Here is a 19,703-nt window from a genome sequence, read left to right on the forward strand (position 1 = left end):
ATAATAGTCAATGATACCAAGCATTCCCTATTTGTCTATTTTTAGTACAAGTGAATATTTACTGTGTGGAAATATATTAGACAAGTTAAAGTAGCAGTTACTTTTATTAGAGACAAATTATAGATGATACCCAATCTGGTGGTATTAAATAAGAGTAACACTTAAATATGTTAGTTTATTTAAAGAAAAAATTCCTGTCACCCTGTTACCCCCTCCCCCACCCCCCCCTTCGTCTCATATCAGTTTGTTTCCCAGGGTCTATAGTTTCTCATGGTTCATCTCCCTCTCTGATTTCTCCATGTGCACTGGGTGTTATATGTAACTAATGAATCATTGAACACTACATCAAAAACTAATGATGTACTGGGGCACCTGGGTGGCTCAGATGGTTAAGCGTCTACCTTCGGCTCAGATCATGATCCCAGGGTCCTGGGATCGAGCCCCACATCGGGCTCCCTGCTCAGCGGGGAGCCTGCTTCTCCCTCTCCTTCTCCTGCTCCCCCTGCTTGTGCTCTCTCGCTCTCTCTCTCAAATAAATAAATAAAATCTTTAAAAAAAACAACAAACTAATGATGTACTATATAGTGGCTAACTGAACATAATAAAAAAAAAAAGAAAGAAAGAAAAAAGTTCCCTATTTGTTATTTGGAAAAGCTTTTATTGTCTAAAGGCACATGCATAATTAAGGCAGAGGATCTTTAAAGAAAAACACAGATTAATTAGTTACTAATTTCTTTTCTTTTAAAAACAATATCTCAGTGGACTGTGAACGGACAACTGAGGGTCGGGTTTTTTACCACCAAACTGGTTCCTTCAGGCTCAGAGTTAACATTTGACTATCAGTTCCAAAGATATGGGTGAGTATTGTTTTTATTCTGTTTTGCTGCTTCTGATGGGGAAATGGACTGTTCAGATATAGAGATATAAAACTTTGATGTGAATTTTAAAAAGTTATATGTACCACCAGGTCTTTACTCTTTCAGAAAGTTTTGTGTGTTTTTCCTACTGTATGACATTTGTAGCCATTAAGGGATTTGTACAGGAACTACATAATCTTCGTCTGAATTTCATGCTGTCTTATTTATATAATTATGTTTTGTATGTAATTAAAAAACTTTTTATTATGGAAATGTTTACTGTGTGTGTGTGTGCATGTAAAGAGAATAGTGTAGGGGCACCTGGGTGGCTCAGTCATTAAGCGTCTGCCTTCAGCTCAGGTCATGATACCAGGGTCCTGGGATCGAGCCCCGTGTCGTGCTCCCCGCTCAGCGGGAAGCCTGCTTCTCCCTCTCCCACTCCCCCTGCTTGTGTTCCCTCTCTCGCTGTGTCTCTCTCTGTCAAATAAATAAATAAATAAATCTTAAAAAAAAAAAAAAAAGAGAATAGTATAATAAATCCCTGTGTATCCATCATTTATCAGTTAAATAAGAGTAACACTTAAATATATTAGTTTATTTAAAGAAAAAATTCTTTTACCAGCTCATGGCTAATCTTTTCTGATCTGTACCACATTGTACTGTGAAAGATAATTTTCTTGTTCTCTCTAACCAAACTAATAACTGATGCAGTAGCAATGAATACTCCTAGCATCTATATTGTGGTTTCATAGGACCCCACTAAAAGGAACAGGGTTCCTTGGAGAAGTGTCTGATTTCAAGTTAAGATAAATTGAACAAGGTGATCTTGGATTATTTTGTTGTGTCAGAAAACCAGTTATAAAAGATGAGAGTCATGTCAAAGGGACTTGGAGATAGCTTAAATAGGCTCTCATAATAGTGAGAGAGTTCTTATTAACACTTAAGCATCAATAAGGATAATAACTACAGTGGTTTGAAACCTATTATGTAAAACCCATGAGATTTAATGATACTTTAAAAATAAAACTGCATTAGTTGTAATAGAAGGGAACTGATTCATGATTTTTTTTTCATGTTTTAGCTATTTTTTATTGTGGAAAATGTCACATAACATAAAATTCACCTTTTTAACCATTTTTAAAGTATGCAGTTTAGTGGCATTTTGTACAACTATCACCACTATTTAGTTCCAGAACATTTTCATCACCCCAAAAGCAGACCCCATATGTATTAAGCTGTCATGGCTCATTTCCCCCTTTTCTTAGCCCTGGCAAACACTAATCTACTTTCTATATCGATGGATTTTTCTGGATGTTTCACATAAATGGAATCATACAAATGTGGTCCTTTGTGACTTCATTTAGAAAACATTCAATGTTTTCAAGGTTCATTCATGTTGTAGCATGTACCAGTATTTCATTCCTTTTTTATGGCTAAATAATATTCCACTGCATGTATATACCATATTTTGTTTATCCATTCATCTGTCAATGGGCATTTGGGTTGTTTCCACTTTTTTGCTGTTGTGGATAATGCTGCAGTGAACACTGGTGAATAAATCAATTCATGATTTTTAAAAAGTAGTTTAAAAAAGGAAAAAAAAAAGTCAAGCGTTTATCCTATCTTTCCCAAGTGAATTCTACTTTAGGTTAAACCAAATAGTTGATGAGAGGAAGTTCTTCTTTTGGAGATCATTTCAGCTAATAAATGAAGTAGTAATGGTATCACCATTTTGCAGCACCTCGTGAACTAATGGATCTAGGCAATCAGTGGTGTAGCAGTCAGGGGATGAGTGCAGACCACGTTGTATGTAGGGCTCCATACTTTTTCCTCTTATGTTTGCACTGTCCTCTTTGAAGGAAGGGGTACTAGAAATCAAGTGCTGTTTGTGATGTCCTGCTCTGTTTATGGACTAATTTATTAATATTTATTATTTGTATATATTTATTAATAATTTATTTTAATAAATAAACTAAATCTATCAGTTTACTTTGGTACAGTTTTTCATGCTTTTCTCAGGTCACAGAATAAATGAATGACCATGATGGTTTGTACCCAGGCTTGTAGACTTAGGTCTGTGTTCTTTCCGCCACTTTTCCTTGACTCCATGGTTATATTTACTTATTACTATGTTTCTTATTAGTATCTCATCCTTATGTGGTTACTTTTAATAATCATGTGTTTCCTTTTAAGTGTCTTGGACATACTGAATTTTATATCTGTGTATATGTATTTATAACAATACATTTTGTTTATTCTGTGTGCCACTTAAATATTTACATAATAAGAGATGTTGAACTAATTAAGCAGTTTTGTTCTCAGCTCAAATATGTATATGATCTTTTATTTTTATACATTAGTAGGTACTCATGAAGAAATTACTCATTAACTTCTTGGCTGATTTTAATAAAGGAAGGTTGGAAAAAGAATATTTTTTAAGAGCAGTTTTCAGGCATTTCTTTAAATAGTATCAGGTTTTTTGGAGTCTCTTAAAATAATTACTTGTTTTAGGCTGAATTGACTTCTCTTTCGTATGTGATTGTTATATTGTTGACATATTTGTATGGTTTACTTTCACATAACTGACATCTTTTCTATGCTCTTTAAATAGAAAAGAAGCTCAGAAATGTTTCTGTGGGTCAGCTAATTGCCGAGGTTACCTGGGAGGAGAGAACAGAGTCAGTATCAGAGCAGCAGGAGGAAAAATGAAGAAGGAGCGATCCCGTAAGAAGGATTCAGTAAGTGTTTTATCCTTTCTTTCAGCTTTTATTACCATATATGTTTTTAGAAGGGAGGTAGCTTTTCTGATTGAAATTTGAAAAGTCAAACTATAACCAGAGAAAGTCAGGATCAGATAAGGTAATCAGGAAAAGAAGTATGGTTGCTATTTTTTTTTTTTTTTTTTTTTAAAGATTTTATTTATTTGACAGAGAGAGAGACAGCAAGAGAGGGAACACAAGCACGGGGAGTGGGAGAGGGAGAAGCAGGCTTCCCGCGGAGCAGGGAGCCCGATGCGGGGCTTGATCCCAGGACCCTGGGACCACGACCTGAGCCGAAGGCAGTCGCTTAACCGACTGAGCCACCCAGGCGCCCTATGGTTGCTATTTTTATTTCAGGTTCATAGAGATTAGAATTAGGTACTAAGAACTATTGAAGTCATCTTGTAAACACATGGGCTAATAGTTTTTTTGGAACCTGTAAAACTCCTAATCCTAAGTACAAATAAAATGTTTATCTGCTAGCTTACTTAGCATAGTAATTGATAACCTTTTTTCTACCCCAGCTCACCTCAGTTACTACTGGGGGAAAGAGCTATCTTGTTAATAAAGGGACTCTTACCTGGGACAAGGACTTTGTGTTGTTTTTTAAAATCCCCCCTCCCTGTTTTCTGAGGATTCCTTCACCAGAACAGTATTTCTCAGCCTCAGAACCACCTGGCAGGGCCCATAGTGAAAATGCACATTTCCGGGTCCATCCCCAGACCTATGAATCTTAGTGGAGGGCTAGGAGCAGGGACTAGGGGACTGAGGGGATTAGTCAGCAAATTCCCCTATGATTCTTTTTTTTTTTTTTTTTAAGATTTTATTTATTTATTTGAGACAGAGACAATGAGAGAGAGAGAGCACATGAGAGGGGGGAGGGTCAGAGGGAGAAGCAGGCTCCTTGCTGAGCAGGGAGCCCGATGCGGGACTCGATCCAGGGACTCCAGGATCATGACCTGAGCCGAAGGCAGTCGCTTAACCAACTGAACCACCCAGGCGCCCTCCCCTATGATTCTTTAGCAGTTAGCTCATGCCTGGGCTTTTTAGGAACCAATACAGTAAGAATTATAAATGGCTGCATAAATTAAGTATAAATTACTGTTTAGATGAGGAGATAGAAGACGTATTGGGGCAAGGGGATAAAAATGTAATTGTTAAAAGGTGATGTCAGTAAGCCCAAATTAATTGGAGAGAATTAATTATGGAACATCTGAATTCTGTAAGAAGATAGAGATAGCAAAAAGCATTGGAAAGGGCAATTGAAAAATAAAAAAGGCCATTTAAAAAGTGCCAAAAAGGAAAATTTCAACAAATACGCATGTTTTCAGACTACCCAAGATGAACACATGTTCTTTAGAGTATTGTGTGTGCTTCAGCTGTCTTCTTGGAAAGCATATATACCGTAATAGTCTGCCAGGCACTCTGCTAAGCACTTGACACATTAACTCATGTAATTCTCAGAATAAGCCCTGAAATTGGGTACAAGGATTTTTCCTTTTTTACAGATGAGAACACTAAGGCATCACCCAGTAGGTAATGGAAATGAACTAGTTCTTGTCTTTGCTCTTTTCTTTTTTTTAAAGATTTTATTTATTTTTTTGACAGAGAGAGAGAGAGAGACAGCTAGAGAGGGAACACAAGCAGGGGGAGTGGGAGAGGGAGAAGCAGGCTTCCCTCTGAGCAGGGAGCCCGATGTGGGGCTCAGTCCCAGGACCCTGGGATCATGACCTGAGCCGAAGGCAGACGCTTAACGACTGAACCACCCAGGCGGCCCTTGTCTTTGCTCTTAACCATTATGTTGCACTGCAAGTTGTAGAGATCATTCCATTCTCTCCCAACTCAGACAGTTGTGGTCCTAACAGCCAATGTTTCTGTGCGCCAGAAAATAAATTCTAAAATTTATTAAGTTGTTTTGTACAGAGTTTTAGAAATGGTGTAATATGTTTATTTCTGCAATTTGTTTTTTTACTCTTAAAATTTGATCCACATTGATAAATATGTAAACATATTTTTAACTGCTATAAAGTTTTTCATATAAGCTTATTTATATATAGTCCTGCTAATGAACACTAGTGTTTTTAAGCTTTTGCTATTAATGTCACAGTTAGTATCTGTACATGTCTCTTCTGCACATGTTTCTTTCAAGGTGTATCCGTGGAAGTGGAGTTACTGGGTCATAGCCTGTTAGCCTTCTTGACTTGACTGTTGCAGGAAATTTTCTTTAAGCTCCATTAAGATTGCTTTTATTTTTAACTCTCACTTTCCTATAATGGATAGTTTATCAGAACAGCCACAAAATAGTCATTAAACGTGTTGACCTATGCTAAAATCTCCATAAAAACTTCCCTTTGGCTATCTCCTGTTCTCAAAACTGACAGAATAAGCATTTTTTTAAAAAACTGTATTATTGGTGGGGAGTATCCTTGTAATTTGATGGTTTCTTAGGCAGTGTTATACCTCCATCATACCATTATCAGAAGGCTTTCTATCTGATAAGATTCAAGAACAATCCCAAGGCACCAAAGTATAAGCATTCCTTTTCTTTGCTTGCTTGTGTTTATTCTGATAATGGTGTGTCGGTATCAGTATAGGCTTTGGCATTCTAGACTGAATTAGGTGTAACATGAATCCAGTCATCATGGGTTGCTCTAGGTATGAATTTGAAGTTATTCTGGAATTAGAATGCTTTGGATAAAACTTTGCCCAGATAGAGGAATGACCCAGAATGATTCTAGGTTTCTAGGAGGGTTATTTGCCCTGACTGTAATGAAGAGTTGAATTCTAGTTTAGTTTTACTTGGATTGTCTCCTACTGAAATTCCCTTCTGCATGCCTAGATTCTGAATTCTAGTCAACTATAGTTGAGAGTCTTGGGAATTCTTCTGGGTAGAGGATGCCATGGAGAGGACAAGATAGCACAGTTTAAAATGTAGTTTTGCATATTTTAACTATTAAGAATGTGTTACTAGTGCTATAGCTTGCAGCCCCCATGTCAGCCCTTGGTCGGTAAACAGTTTTCTATTTCTTGCTCTTACGATTGCATCTATATACAGTCATCTCCCTAACAAAGCTGTAAGCTCCTCCAATCGAAGGTGCTTGTCTTTTTTGGGGATGTCACAAACCAGGTAATTTTTTACCTGATGTAATTACTAGGTAACTAAATACTTAGCTAATGGAGGTATATTAAGTCCCTATTACCTGATGATATTTGTAGTTTGTAAAGTACAAACAGGAAATAGTCTGAAACTTCTCTTAGTTTCTTTTGAGTTTGTGAAACTAATGGTAACTAATTTACACAATAAAGAGGGTGAAAAGGTACCTATTTGTTTTCAACACAGAACAAGTATTAATATCCAGAATAAAAATTAATCCTACTGATTAATAAGAAAAAAGCCAAGACAAAAGAAAAATAAACAGACAACATCCAGACATTTCACTAATCCAAATAGCCAATAAATATAGAAAGATGTTCAACCTCATTAGTAATCAGGGGAGTGTCAATTAAAACTATCAGATGTCATTTACATGCTTATCAGATTGGTAAAAAGTCTGATGACTCATAAAAACAGGATCTCCTACACTGCTGGTGGGGGTGTAAATGGGTACAACCACTTTTTTTTCTTTCTTTCTATCTTTGTCAGAGAGAGAGAGAGGGAGGGAGCGCACAAGCAGGGGGAGCGGTAGGCAGAGGGAGAAGCAGGCTCCCCATTGAGCACGGAGCCCAATGCGGATTCCATCCCAGGGCTCATGACTTGAGCCGAAGGCAGACGCTTAACTGACTGAGCCACCCAGGTGTCCCTGGGTACAATCACTTTTGAAAACACTTTGGAATTATTTACTGAAAGTGAATGGATGTGTATCTGGAGTCAGAGCAGCATTGCTTATATTAGAAAAAGTAGAAACAACTCAAATATCCATTATCACTAATATAGACAAATTATAATGTAATCCTAGACTGAAAAATTAGTCATGAAAGTGTAGGACTATGGCTGCATGCACCAGTGTGGAGGACTCTAAAATGTAAGGATGAATGAAACACGAGCATGACACAGAAGTTTTGTCCAGAAAGATAAAAAAGACAAAATTAAATTATAATATTTTATACACAGATGGTAAACCTATTTTAAAAATCAGAGAATGATTTTCTAAAAAAGTTAGGAGATGTTATCTCAAGAGCAAAGAGGAGGTATTATAACAAGGGGAGGGCACATGGAGCACTTCAGGGATGCTGGCAATGTTGTCATCCCCCGGCCCTCTTTTCACCTGCATGTTGGTTGCATGGATATTGCACACCTGTTTATTAAACTTAACTTGTTTATGAATTGTTTATATACTTTATGTATACTGTATTTCATCAGAAAGTATTAAAAATACTGCTAGAGCCATTAAAGATAGTTCATGGCCAAAGTACTAAAATATTAAAAAAGAGTGACACCTGGGTGGCTCAGTCTGTTAAGCGTCTGCCTTTGGCTCAGGTCATGATCCCAGGGTGCTGGGATCGAGTCCCTCATCGGGCTCCTTGCTCAGGGGGGAACCTGACTCTCCCTCTCCTTCTGCCTACCACTTCCCCTGCTTGTGCTCTCTTTCTGACAAATAAATAAATAAATAAAATCTTCAAAAAAAAGGAGTAAATAATTTCTTGGACTGATTAAGTACTTAACAGAATAAATTTTTAAGTGCTATAGAATTTTGCATATATGTATAAATGTTCACTTATCAATAATTTATTAAAATATACCTTAATCATTTCTTACATTTATTTTGATTTTTTAGTTACTTCAGATCCTTTCTAGAAGGTGGTGACCCACAAATTAAAAATAAATACTTGTAGTAAATGTAAATTAATGAAAGCAATCAGTTGGTCTCCTGGCTCCCTTCCTCCCAGGTATCCTAAAAGTTATTAATCCCCCAATTCACAATTGATTGTCCACTTGAGTACCCAAAATTATGGAAGCTGTATCGTACACGGAATTGGCAGGATAACTTTTATGTCTGTCAGTACAGCCATTAAGCTTATAATTGTAGTGGGAATGTTCAACCGTTGTTCACCTTCTGTATTTTGTTTGCAAAATTTTATTTTTACCTCCGTTTCTACATTTTTACTGTTTATTTCCTTAAGAGAAGAATGCTACTGTTTTTATTTACCAGTGGAGCTTTATATACTGTAGTATTTATTCAATAAATGTTTATTAAATGAGAAAGTAAGAACTCAGTTTTATCTCTTAAATGTTCAGAGTTAGAGAATCTTTTCCTGCCTAATTATGAAAAGAAAACCCCACCTCTCTTTTTTTTAAAAAAGATTTATTTTTTTGGTTGGGGGGAGACAGGACAAGCAGACTCTGCTCTGAGTGCAGAGCCCCATGTGGGGCTCAATCTCATGACCTGAGATCATGACCTAAGCTGAAATCAAGAGTCAGAGGCTTAACTGAGCTACCCAGGCACCCCAGAAAACCCTATCTCTTAGCCCAGTAGTATTTGCATCTCAAAACTCTGTCCAAAATGAGGCTGTTGCATCTGGGGGGAAAATGGAATTTTAAAGCCCTTGGTCTTTCCTATTCTAATCCTCTAGAATTTGAGACACAGGAAGTTTTACATTTAGTATATGCAGGGATAAAACATCTTTAAGGAACTTGTCTTGGATTAATATTTAACCATAAATTGGTTTTTCTGTGTATAGCCTTAATCTGTTCAAAACATAAGAAATGAGGGGCGCTTGGGTGGCTTCGGCTCAGGTCGTGATCCCAGGGCCCTGGGATTGAGCCCCATGTCAGGCTCCCTGCTCGGCGGGAAGCCTGCTTCTCCCTCTCCCACACCCCCTGCTTGTGTTCCCTCTCTCGCTAACTCTCTGTCAAATAAATAAATCTTTAAAAAAACATAAGAAATGATAACTGGAAATGAAAAAGAAATGAGCCTTAAGTGTACATTTTAGAAGGAAAAAATGAGTTTACATTTCTTCAGCTTCTTGCAGGTAGCTTTTCATTTTTCTTTTTTTTGTTCCTAGAGTTATGTGAGTTTTGTGGTATAATATAAAATAAAAATGTTCAGTGCCTTGCCTAAAATTATATTGAGATGATAAAAAGCTAAGTAACAAAAAGTTTCCTTAAGATTCTTGTCTTTCAGATTTGCTTTCTTCTAATTTATTATCAGCCCATTCTGGACTTTTATCATTTTAGGCCATGTTGGTTTAATGCGGTCTTTATATCTCTTCTGCATTGGTTGCTGTCTTGTGGAGAGTTTATTCTGTTATTGCCACACTAATTATTCTCAAATTCCATTTTGATCAGATTATTCCCCTTTTTTGGATTCAGTAATAGAGCTCTCTTGCTCAGTCACATCAAATACAGGTTCTTTTACATATCACCTTCAAGATCTGATCTAACACCAGCCTTCCTTTTGGTGAGGTTTTTCTCACTTCCTTTTTTTGTTTGTTTTGTTTTTTTAAAGATTTTATTTATTTGAGAGAGAGAGAAAGAGAGAGAGCGAGCACATGATGGGGGGAGGGTCAGAGGGAGAAGCAGACTCCCTGCTGAGCAGGGAGCCCGATGCGGGACTGATCCTGGGACTCCAGAATCATGACCTGAGCCGAAGGCAGACGCTTAACCAACTGAGCCACCCAGGCACCCCTTTTTCTCACTTCCTCACCACACCTTATCCGCTCCAGCCAGGCCACACTAGGCCCTATCATAATTTTCCATTTCCCTGTGTTTGAGATTTTCCCTCTACTTCACTCCCTCCTTTATCTTACCTCTTGCTAACCCTGCTTCTGGTGACTCTCATTCTAACCACTCCCTTCCTTTGTAGTTTTTTTTTTTTTTTTAACATTTTACAGTTAATGCTTCATTGTTTGTTTTCATATGAATTAATTTTATCTCCCCAATAGTAAGTTCCGTAAGGCATCTTTATATATTTTCTAACACAGCTGGAAACAACCATTGGTGGGTTTTTTGTTGTTGTTTCCCCATTATTTAAATGTAATATTTGAGGGCTGCTTGGGTGGCTCAGTCGGTTAAGCATCTGCCTTTGGCTCAGGTCATAATCCCAGGGTTCTGGGATCGAGCCCCACTTCGGGCTCCCTGCTCAGCAGAAAGCCTGTTTCTCCCTCTCCCACTCCCCCTGCTTGTGTTCCCTCTCTTGCTGTGTCTCTCTCTGTCAAATAAATAAATAAAATCTAAAACAAACAAATAAATGTAATATTTGAAACATCCAGAGAATAGATGTAAGTTACAAGACATAATTATAAAAGAACCACTTGTGAGCACTTCTCTCCTTCCTGCTCCCTGCTTAGCCCCTAGAGGATACCACTGTTTTGAATTTTGTGTCTTACCTCCGTGCCTTTTTAAAATCAATTTTTTAGACATGCATCTATGAAAATTTTGTTTTTGAGGTTTATAAAAACAGTAATACAGCATGTAATCTTCTGGAACTTTTTTCATGTGACATTATGTTTATAAGATTGATGAATCTTGTATATGGCTGCACTTGATTCATTTTACTGTGCTATAATAATCCATCTTATGAAAATGCTACTTTATACAACCTGGCCACAGACATCTGTTAGTAGTTTTTTGCTGTTATAATGGTCATTCAGTGAGCTTGGTATAATTCTGTGAATACGTATGTCTAGAAGTTTCTCTAGGATTTATTCTTAGGTGTGCAATGCTAGGCATAGGGGGCACAAATATTTTATTTTTGAAGCCAGTGCTTTATTTTTTCTGGCATACTTTTCACCTAACATTAATTTGTTCTTTGTCTCCTTTAAGAGCAGATTTCTGTTTGTTTTGGTTCATTGCAGTGACTTTAGCACCTAGGATTATACTTGACATATAATAAGTACTTGGTAAATATTTGATGAGTGGATGAAATGCTTTTCAAATTGATCATACCAATTTCTACTTTCATCAACAGTATATAAAATTCCTTTTCATCCACATCTTTGCCTAGACTTGATATTATCAGACTTAATTTTTTCCCCTAGATTGATCTAGTAAATATGACATGATTTCTCACTGTGGGTCTAATTGTGTTTTCCTTATTACTGGCAAGGTTGAGCATCTTTTTTAGGTTGTTTGATTCTTAGATTAGTGGTGTGTTTGTTGTTGTTTTTATAACCAGATACTTTTCTTTGCTATGGCAGGTGGATGGAGAGCTAGAAGCTCTGATGGAGAATGGTGAGGGTCTCTCTGATAAAAACCAGGTGCTCAGCTTATCCCGGCTAATGGTTAGAATTGAAACTTTGGAGCAGAAACTCACCTGTCTTGAGCTTATACAGGTGAGTTCCTTGATATTAATTTATTTTTTATTTCTGAATTTGAGGTGGGGCATCTAAACTACAATCTAGAATGATGACAGGAGAAGGGATAACTCTGAGAAGAGTTACTCTTATTTTTAAAATGGTTTGTGAATTCTATATGACTTTGAAAGTTTGTAGTCTTAAAAATGGCTTAAGAGTTCAGCATCATTTAGTTTTTTAATAGATCTTGTTTGCATTCTCTCTCTAGTCAAAGAACATGGTGGGATTTTTTTGTGTAACAATTCATGAAATTTGATACAGTCCCCCCCCCCATGATTATTAGTATGCCAAGGCCATTTTTACCACAGGATCTTGAAGCAAGGAATTTTAATGGCGGTCTCATTTCCTCCAGTTTATTGAGTATGCCACAAGAAGTTGAACAGTAAAAAATGGATGATTTAAAAGAAAACTAAGAGAAAAAAGCCTTTTGAACAAGCATCTGAAAAGAAGAGAGAAATGAGGGGCGCCTGGGTGGCTCAGTTGGTTAAGTGACTGCCTTCAGCTCAGGTCATGATCCTGGAGTCCTGGGATCGAGTCCCGCATCGGGCTCCCTGCTCAGCAGGGAGTCTGCTTCTCCCTCTGACCCTCCTCCCTCTCATGCTCTCTATCATTCTCTCTCTCTGTCAATAAATAAATAAAAATCTTCAAAAAAAAAAAAAAGAAATGAAAATGATTTAGACTATTATAGTTTTAGTTTTTTCAATAAAAATGGTGAATGTAATTTGCTTCTTAGTCCTTCAGAATTGAATTTCATTGTAAATGACATATTGATATTTATATGTTTTTCTGTAAAGTCTATTTATATAAAGTCCAAGTTGACTGGATACAATTTAGGTATCAAAAAAGATTACAATCTCTTACTTTAAAGCATTTATTATTTGTGTACACTTCTAGTTGCATTAATCACAGAGTTCCTAGGTGTCTTGTGAATATAAGCAAACTTTTTATTCCTTTCTGTGGACCCTTTTTAATGTTCTGTCTGGTATTGCCCACCCCACCCCACCCATCCCCACCCCAATACCCTGCATCCTGCTTCCCTTCCCCCATGGAAGAACACACATTCACAGTCTTGCCTGAAGTCTTTTCTGGAACGTCACGGGCTGTCTTTGTTATGGATCTGGATGGCAGAACTAGGTGATGGCCGGGAAAGTAACCAGAAGCTTCAGGAAGAGGTCAGTTCACATTGAACTTGTTTATTTCTTAAAACCACTATATAGATTGCTTAGGTTGAGTGGTAATATCAGTGATAATGAATTTAGCATTATATTTACCACTGGTATTGAATAAATATTATCATCTCAGTATCATTCCTGTAACTATAACCTTTTACATAGACCTTGCTAGTAGTGAGTTTGCTCCCTGGTTTTTCCTATAGTATCCCTATAATTGATACTGCATAGTTGGGAGTTGCAAGAGCAAGATATCATATCATAGTTAAGGGAAAGATCCAGTTTGTTGCTAAAGCCATAGTTTCAAACAGATAAGAAACCATGTGAAACTTAAATTCTGGGGCTCTAAAAAAGTGAAGAGCCAAATTTTGGAATGGCAAGAGTAAGAATATTTTGAGGAGTCAGTAAGTGTTTTAAAGATGTAAATAAATGTTCCTTGGCAGTGTCATTAGCGGAGATGTGATACTTATACCTTCCGATGAAATAGTATTTTTAACCTAGTTTAAATGTATTTCTATTTAATCATAGTTTCTAATATAATACCAAAGTCATTTAATAATGCACTTTAAAAACAAAAACAGGAATGAGCAAATAAGTGGTTGTCTTGCCTCTATTCTTCTCACAGGAGATTTGGCAATAAATAGAAGTTGAGGAAGACTTGGAATTTCTTCCTCCCTTCCTCCCTTCGTCCCACCACCCCTTTCCTTTTTGTAAAGATCTAGTTGACTTTAATAAATGATTCTATGATTAATGATTAAATGAATTCAGCATCCCATCTAGAAAGTTAGAGGGGAACAGCCTACCTTGGGATTTCTGTAGGACTACATTGGGGAGTACTTTGGAATAAATTCTTGGATTTCAGAGTGGAGGGGGTAGTTATCTCTGAAGAGAGTCTTTCTTTGTTAGTTGTTTATCAGAGGCTAAAAGAGGTAAGTAATAGCTGCATTTTTTGTGGGTGAAATATCATTTAAATATATGTTGTTGCATAGTTCCCAAGCCTATATTGCAGTCACTTGGAAAACTTTTCAGAAAAACATAGCCAGGATGAGGTCCACTAGTATATATATTTTAAAAATCTACACAGGTTTGAGAACTACTGGTAGAGGATATTAATCGGTCCTGTTTGATATTGTGAGCAGTTACCTGCTCCACATTTTATTCTTGCTGGTCAGTCTTTAAAAAGTTTTCCTTCCTTTCTAGAGGAAAATAATATTACGACATTTAATCCTTCTATAGTTATAGAGACTTCAGTCTTATTAAGACAGTAAAGAAAACACACAGCTCTTTCAGAAATGATCTGAGTCCCAACCAGAGATTTGAAAAGTCAACTGTGTAAAGCGATGTGATTTTTTTTTTTTATTGTGTTTAATCAGATTATAAAGACTTTGGAACACTTACCCATTCCTACTAAAAATATGTTGGAGGAAAGCAAAGTACTTCCAATTATTCAACGCTGGTCTCAGACCAAAACTGCCATTCCTCAGTTGAGTGAAGGAGATGGGTATTCAAGTGAGAATACGTCACGGGCTCACACACCACTCAACACACCTGATCCTTCCGCCAAGCTGAGCACAGAAGCTGACACAGACACCCCCAAGAAGCTCATGTTTCGCAGACTTAAAATTATAAGTGAAAATAGCATGGACAGTGCTATCTCTGATGCTACCAGTGAGCTGGAAGGCAAGGATGGCAAAGAGGACCTTGACCAGTTAGAAAACGTCCCTGTAGAAGAAGAGGAAGAGTTACAGTCACAACAGCTACTCACACAACAGCTACCTGAATCTAAAGTTGAGAGTGAAATCACTGTGGAAGCCAGTAAGCTACCCACATCTGAACCAGAGGCTGACACTGAAATAGAGCCCAAAGAGGGCAATGGCACAAAACTGGAAGAAACCATTGCTGAGGAAACCCCGTCCCAAGATGAAGAGGAGGGTGTATCTGATGTGGAGAGTGAGAGGAGCCAGGAACAGCCAGATAAAACAGTAGATATAAGTGATTTGGCCACCAAGCTCCTGGATAGTTGGAAAGACCTAAAGGTAAGAAAACATTTTTGTTTATTTTAACCTGAATTACTCAGGTCTAGAGTTCCACAAATCTTAAGTTGAATTGCCTACTTTTTTAGCTATACATGTATTTGAAAAATGGAATACCATGTCTCTTACTGACAGCTGATTATAAATGTCTCAAACATCTTTTAAACCTTAGCAAGATATACAGCAGCCAAACTAATATACAGATGTCCCTTTTCTTCATTTAGAAAAGCATATCACAGCAGTGAATTCAGTTATTCAAGTGCTCTTTACATTAAAAACAAAACCAGAAATCCTTTGAGTAATAAACATATTCTATGTTTGAAAATTCTTTGTAAGATTCTAGGTAAGAAAAAAAATGTTTAAATTGATTGGAAATTAATGTATTGAATTAACTAGAAATTAAAATTAAAAAACTAATTGGAAAACCAAGGTAATTTAGCAACTTCTCATCAAAAATGATTAAACATAAATTTCTGTTCCAGTAAAACAACTTTATATGGAGCTAGTTGGTATTCAGTTCCTTTATTGTTTCTGAAATAGGCCTGCCTTTAAATGCCTATTTCTTTGGACAAAAGATGTTATCTAGAGGAAAAATAGAGAGGTCTGGAACCCTTACACTTAATACATACATAATCTCTTGTTAAAGAATTTAGCAAGATGTGTAGGGTTTGCTTTGTAGAAAACCCAGCCTAGGAGAGAGGTGTTACATTTTGATTGTAAGTGATCTGGATCTGGGATTCAGGTCTTGAGGACCCTGTGGGAACAGGTTACTTGCTAGCTTCTATTTTTATGTTCCTCTCTTCTGCCAGAAGTGAAGCAACCAGATAAACCAGCAGTACAGGTTTATTTGCAGCAAGATGGACATATGAATCCTCTGTCCCCAATTATGACTACAAAGCTCACCCATTAGATCCTGCGATTTGACCCATGCAGAATTGGCCTTATACTGAGCAAAATGAGTAGTTGGTTGGTTGTGCACTGTGCTTACTTTTGGCATTTGTAATTTGCTGTGTTGAGACCCTTCTTTAAGTATTGTGTGGTTTCAGCTCTCATTGACCTATTTGAACTCCTATTCATGCTACTCTTTCACCACTTACAGTTTATCATTAACTCAACCTTATTAAACCTTATGAAATCCTTCCTTTTTATAAACTTTAGTAAAAGGAAGGATTCACAGTAAATCTGGTTATGATATGACATGTGAACTGCAGGAACCAAAATTGCAGTTAAACTGAAAGAGATGCTGGGACGGTCACTTGGGTGGACCTTCATTTAAGGCCTGCTTTGTGAGGGCACAGGAGTCTGGAAGAAGTCCCTCTTGTGTTCCAAGACTGCTAGTAGAGCCTCTGACATGACTGGCTTCGTAAGGAAGGTGGGAATGAAAACGTACACGAGTGGGCATAGAAAAGGCCTTACAGAGATGGTTTTATAGAGCAAGAGTGGGGGGCAGACCCAGTAGTTCACTTTTGCCTGCTAAGTCTCTGGTTGACATAATTTTTAAAAACGAGACATAATCATCATTTCTTAAAAACCTGTCTCTTAAAATCTAGAAAAAGTAAATACTTCTGTTTCTCTATATGGTAATTTTTTATTGTCATGGTAGTGGTATGAATTACTCTGTGGGATATCCTTAACTCAGTTAGCTATAACTGATCATTTAAACTCACACTCTAGAGATTTTTGAGTCCTACAAAATTATTTCTTGCCCTGCTTGTTGTCCTTCCTCCTCCTATCTGAAAGATCAAAGCAGTTGCATAGTACTATGTAGCTTGATGATCCTCTTGACTTGAGGTTTAAAATTTTATTCATACTTAAAATATATCCTTCTTAACCTTCATACTTTGGATTTATCCTGATTCTTACCATCAAGGAAGCCATTAAATAAGATTTTCCTTCTTCAGACTTCTAGTTTGCTCTGGAATCATTACCCATCTAGAATTGCAATACTGAAAGAGGTTGTCACTTGACTGAACTGTGATGTTTTGTTACACATTGGTCCTGGGGCTCTTAATTTCATCTTTCATTCTAATTAACATTTACCATGGTTCTAATTCCAAAACTGATTGTGGTTGTCCTTAAATAAAATATTTTAGCTAGCATCTAACCAGAACATTGAAATCAGAAACCCATAATATGAACATGTCTTAGATAAATACATGGACTTGATGTGATTACTATACACCCATACTATCCCGGCATTGAAAGAGTTAACTACTTCTGTCTGACTTCCACCTATGTGTTCAAGTAGACGTTGGCAGAAAAGAAAATGTCTTACTCAACCAACTTTTGTTAAGCACCTGTTGCCAAGCACTGTGTTAGTTGCTGATGTTAATTCCAAGATCATACTAAAAAGCATTGATCTAAGATTGTGGTTAGCCACTCCAAGCTTCCCTGACCTTCTGGGGCCACTGTAACATTGTTGGACATGTGTTCCACTTGGCCTTCTACAGACTGGATGGAGTGAAGAGCTGAAAGAGGTTGCTTCAGATCCTTAATCTTGATTTTGCTGTGAAGGCAGACCATAGGGATCATCAGTAAATGAGAGAGGGTGGGAGGGAAGGGAATGAAGCTTCATGAATTACTCTTTGTCCTCCCAGATCTGATGATGATCCCCCTTGTAACTTGAACCATTTCCATCTAGCTTCTCAGGGCAGCAAGGAGCTTGTTAACATCACCAGCTGACCATGTGTCTCCTTTTCTCAACTCCATTTTCAACTTCGTGCTGAAGAAAAACAAGAACCTAGCGTGCATTCTGTGAAGAAACAGGAAGATGGTTGGGAAGTTGGATGATGCATGAAAAATATAATAGGTGAAAAGAGGACAGAGGTGGTTAACTCACTGGCGCCGGCGTTATTTTGGTGCGTCCATTGCCGACAATGGATGTCGTTCTGGGAAAATCCCGACTCCTGGCGAGAAAGGATTAAGTGAGCTACTTTTTCTATACCTCTATACACAGGACTGCTGCCTTGGCTTCACAGGGCATACACATTTTGACTCCTAAAGTAGACCTCAACAAGAAACATCACCTAACACATTGCTACACATAACATGGATTCATTTTCACATGCAAATTTACCAGGCTACATTTTCAGCAGGGACATGTGCATATATTTCTGTTTGTGAAAGGAATTATTGTACATCACCCCTCATGCTGAAAATCTACCCTAGACTTCACAGGGCAAAACAGCTGGTTGTAAGTGGTGATTAATTATAATTTGGCTGGAAAAGTCTTCATTCATTTGGATCATGAGAAGAAGAGGTAAGGTTCCCATAAAATTTGGCAGTTTTCGTTTCAGTTAAACACCCAGTAGATGATGATGGCTAGTGATTCCAGAGCCTCTCGTAAATACTTAGATTACAGGATGTGCATCTCTCCTTATAAAGAGATCTGGGTAGTTATAGTTACACCTGGATTAGGTGATTTAGGGGCAACATTCTGTATGTGTGATAAGTTGGACTATTCTTTTTTTTTTTTATTCATTTGACAGCACAAGCATGGGGAGCATGTCTCAGGACATTATCTTTAATTCAACAAACATTTGTCTGGAAAGTTAAGCATTAAACTCTTTGTAGAAAGTTTAAATAAAATATAGAGTTATCCAGCTGAAAAGTTTTGAGTCACTACTTGGAATTTTGGTCTGTAACAAATATTGTATGTGGAATCTGCTTTGCAACATTTCAAAATGAAATTATGTGCCCTGGATTTCTGTAATAAATTTCAAAATCCTTCATTGAGATTATTCTATATCCATAAGGATCAATATTATCCTTTTCTTTAAAATTCAGAATTGCCCCTAAAGAACACAGTCTTGGATACTACTGCATTGAAATTTTTTTAATAAGTATCAGACTTGGTAAAAGACAAACCTGGTCTAAAACTTACTAGTAGTCCCTTTTGTTATTACCAGATAAATCCTTTCATCTAAATCAGGGGTTGGCCACATCTGCCCCACTGCTTGTTTTTGTAAAATTTTTTGGGAACAGAGCCATACTCAATCATTTACATACTGTCTATGGCTGCTTTTGCACTGTGGGAGTTGAGTAGTTGCTTCAGAGACGGGATGGCCAACAAAGCCTGAGATATTTACTGTCTTGTCCTTTACAGAAAAAGTTTACCAATAAGTGATCTGAATGGTAAAGCTCAGAGCCTGGCTGTTTGAAACATTCTGATTTTTTTTTTTTTTTTTTAAGATTTTATTTATTTATTTGACAGAGAGAGTGAGAGAGCACACAAGAAGGGGGAGTGGCAGGCAGAGGGAGAAGGAGAAGCAGGCTCCCCGCTGAGCAGGGGCTCGATCCCAGGACCCTGGAATCATGACCTGAGCCAAAGGCAGATGCTTAACTCACTGAGCCACCCAGGTGCCCCGAAACATTCTCATTTTGAGTGAAGTCATTTTGACACTTTATTCTTTTAGATGAGCTCTTAATTCTGTTTCTCTAAAGACATAATGATCATGTTTCTATAGCTCATGAAGTTTAAAAAAAAAACACAACTCTTGACTGTGTTTAGGAAAAGTTAACTTTAAATGATTTGGATGTAAGACTGAGAAATGGGAGAGGGTATATATGATAGAACTACTGGGCCAAGAGACC

The 19,703-nt window shown here is 37.3% G+C and overlaps 1 protein-coding gene across 6 annotated transcripts in view; it reads left to right on the forward strand.

Moving 5' to 3' along the window:
• SETD2 (SET domain containing 2, histone lysine methyltransferase) overlaps window positions 1-19,703 on the forward strand; it is a 125,317-nt gene that overhangs the window by 47,531 nt on the left and 58,083 nt on the right. For 4 of the 6 annotated variants that reach the window (XM_036107698.2, XM_036107703.2, XM_036107705.2 and 1 more), the window contains 5 exons: window positions 760-857; window positions 3,469-3,595; window positions 11,753-11,887; window positions 12,961-13,080; window positions 14,451-15,113. In XM_036107698.2, coding sequence (XP_035963591.1) covers window positions 760-857; window positions 3,469-3,595; window positions 11,753-11,887; window positions 12,961-13,080; window positions 14,451-15,113 — 1,143 coding nt within the window. Of the gene's footprint in view, window positions 1-759; window positions 858-3,468; window positions 3,596-11,752; window positions 11,888-12,960; window positions 13,081-14,450; window positions 15,114-17,751; window positions 17,920-19,703 lie in introns of all 6 variants that reach the window. The other 2 variants (XR_004922090.2, XM_036107704.2) reach the window with 2 other exon arrangements.

This window comes from Halichoerus grypus, chromosome 1 (genome assembly GCF_964656455.1).
Source record: "Halichoerus grypus chromosome 1, mHalGry1.hap1.1, whole genome shotgun sequence".
NCBI classification, from domain to species: Eukaryota; Metazoa; Chordata; class Mammalia; order Carnivora; family Phocidae; genus Halichoerus; species Halichoerus grypus.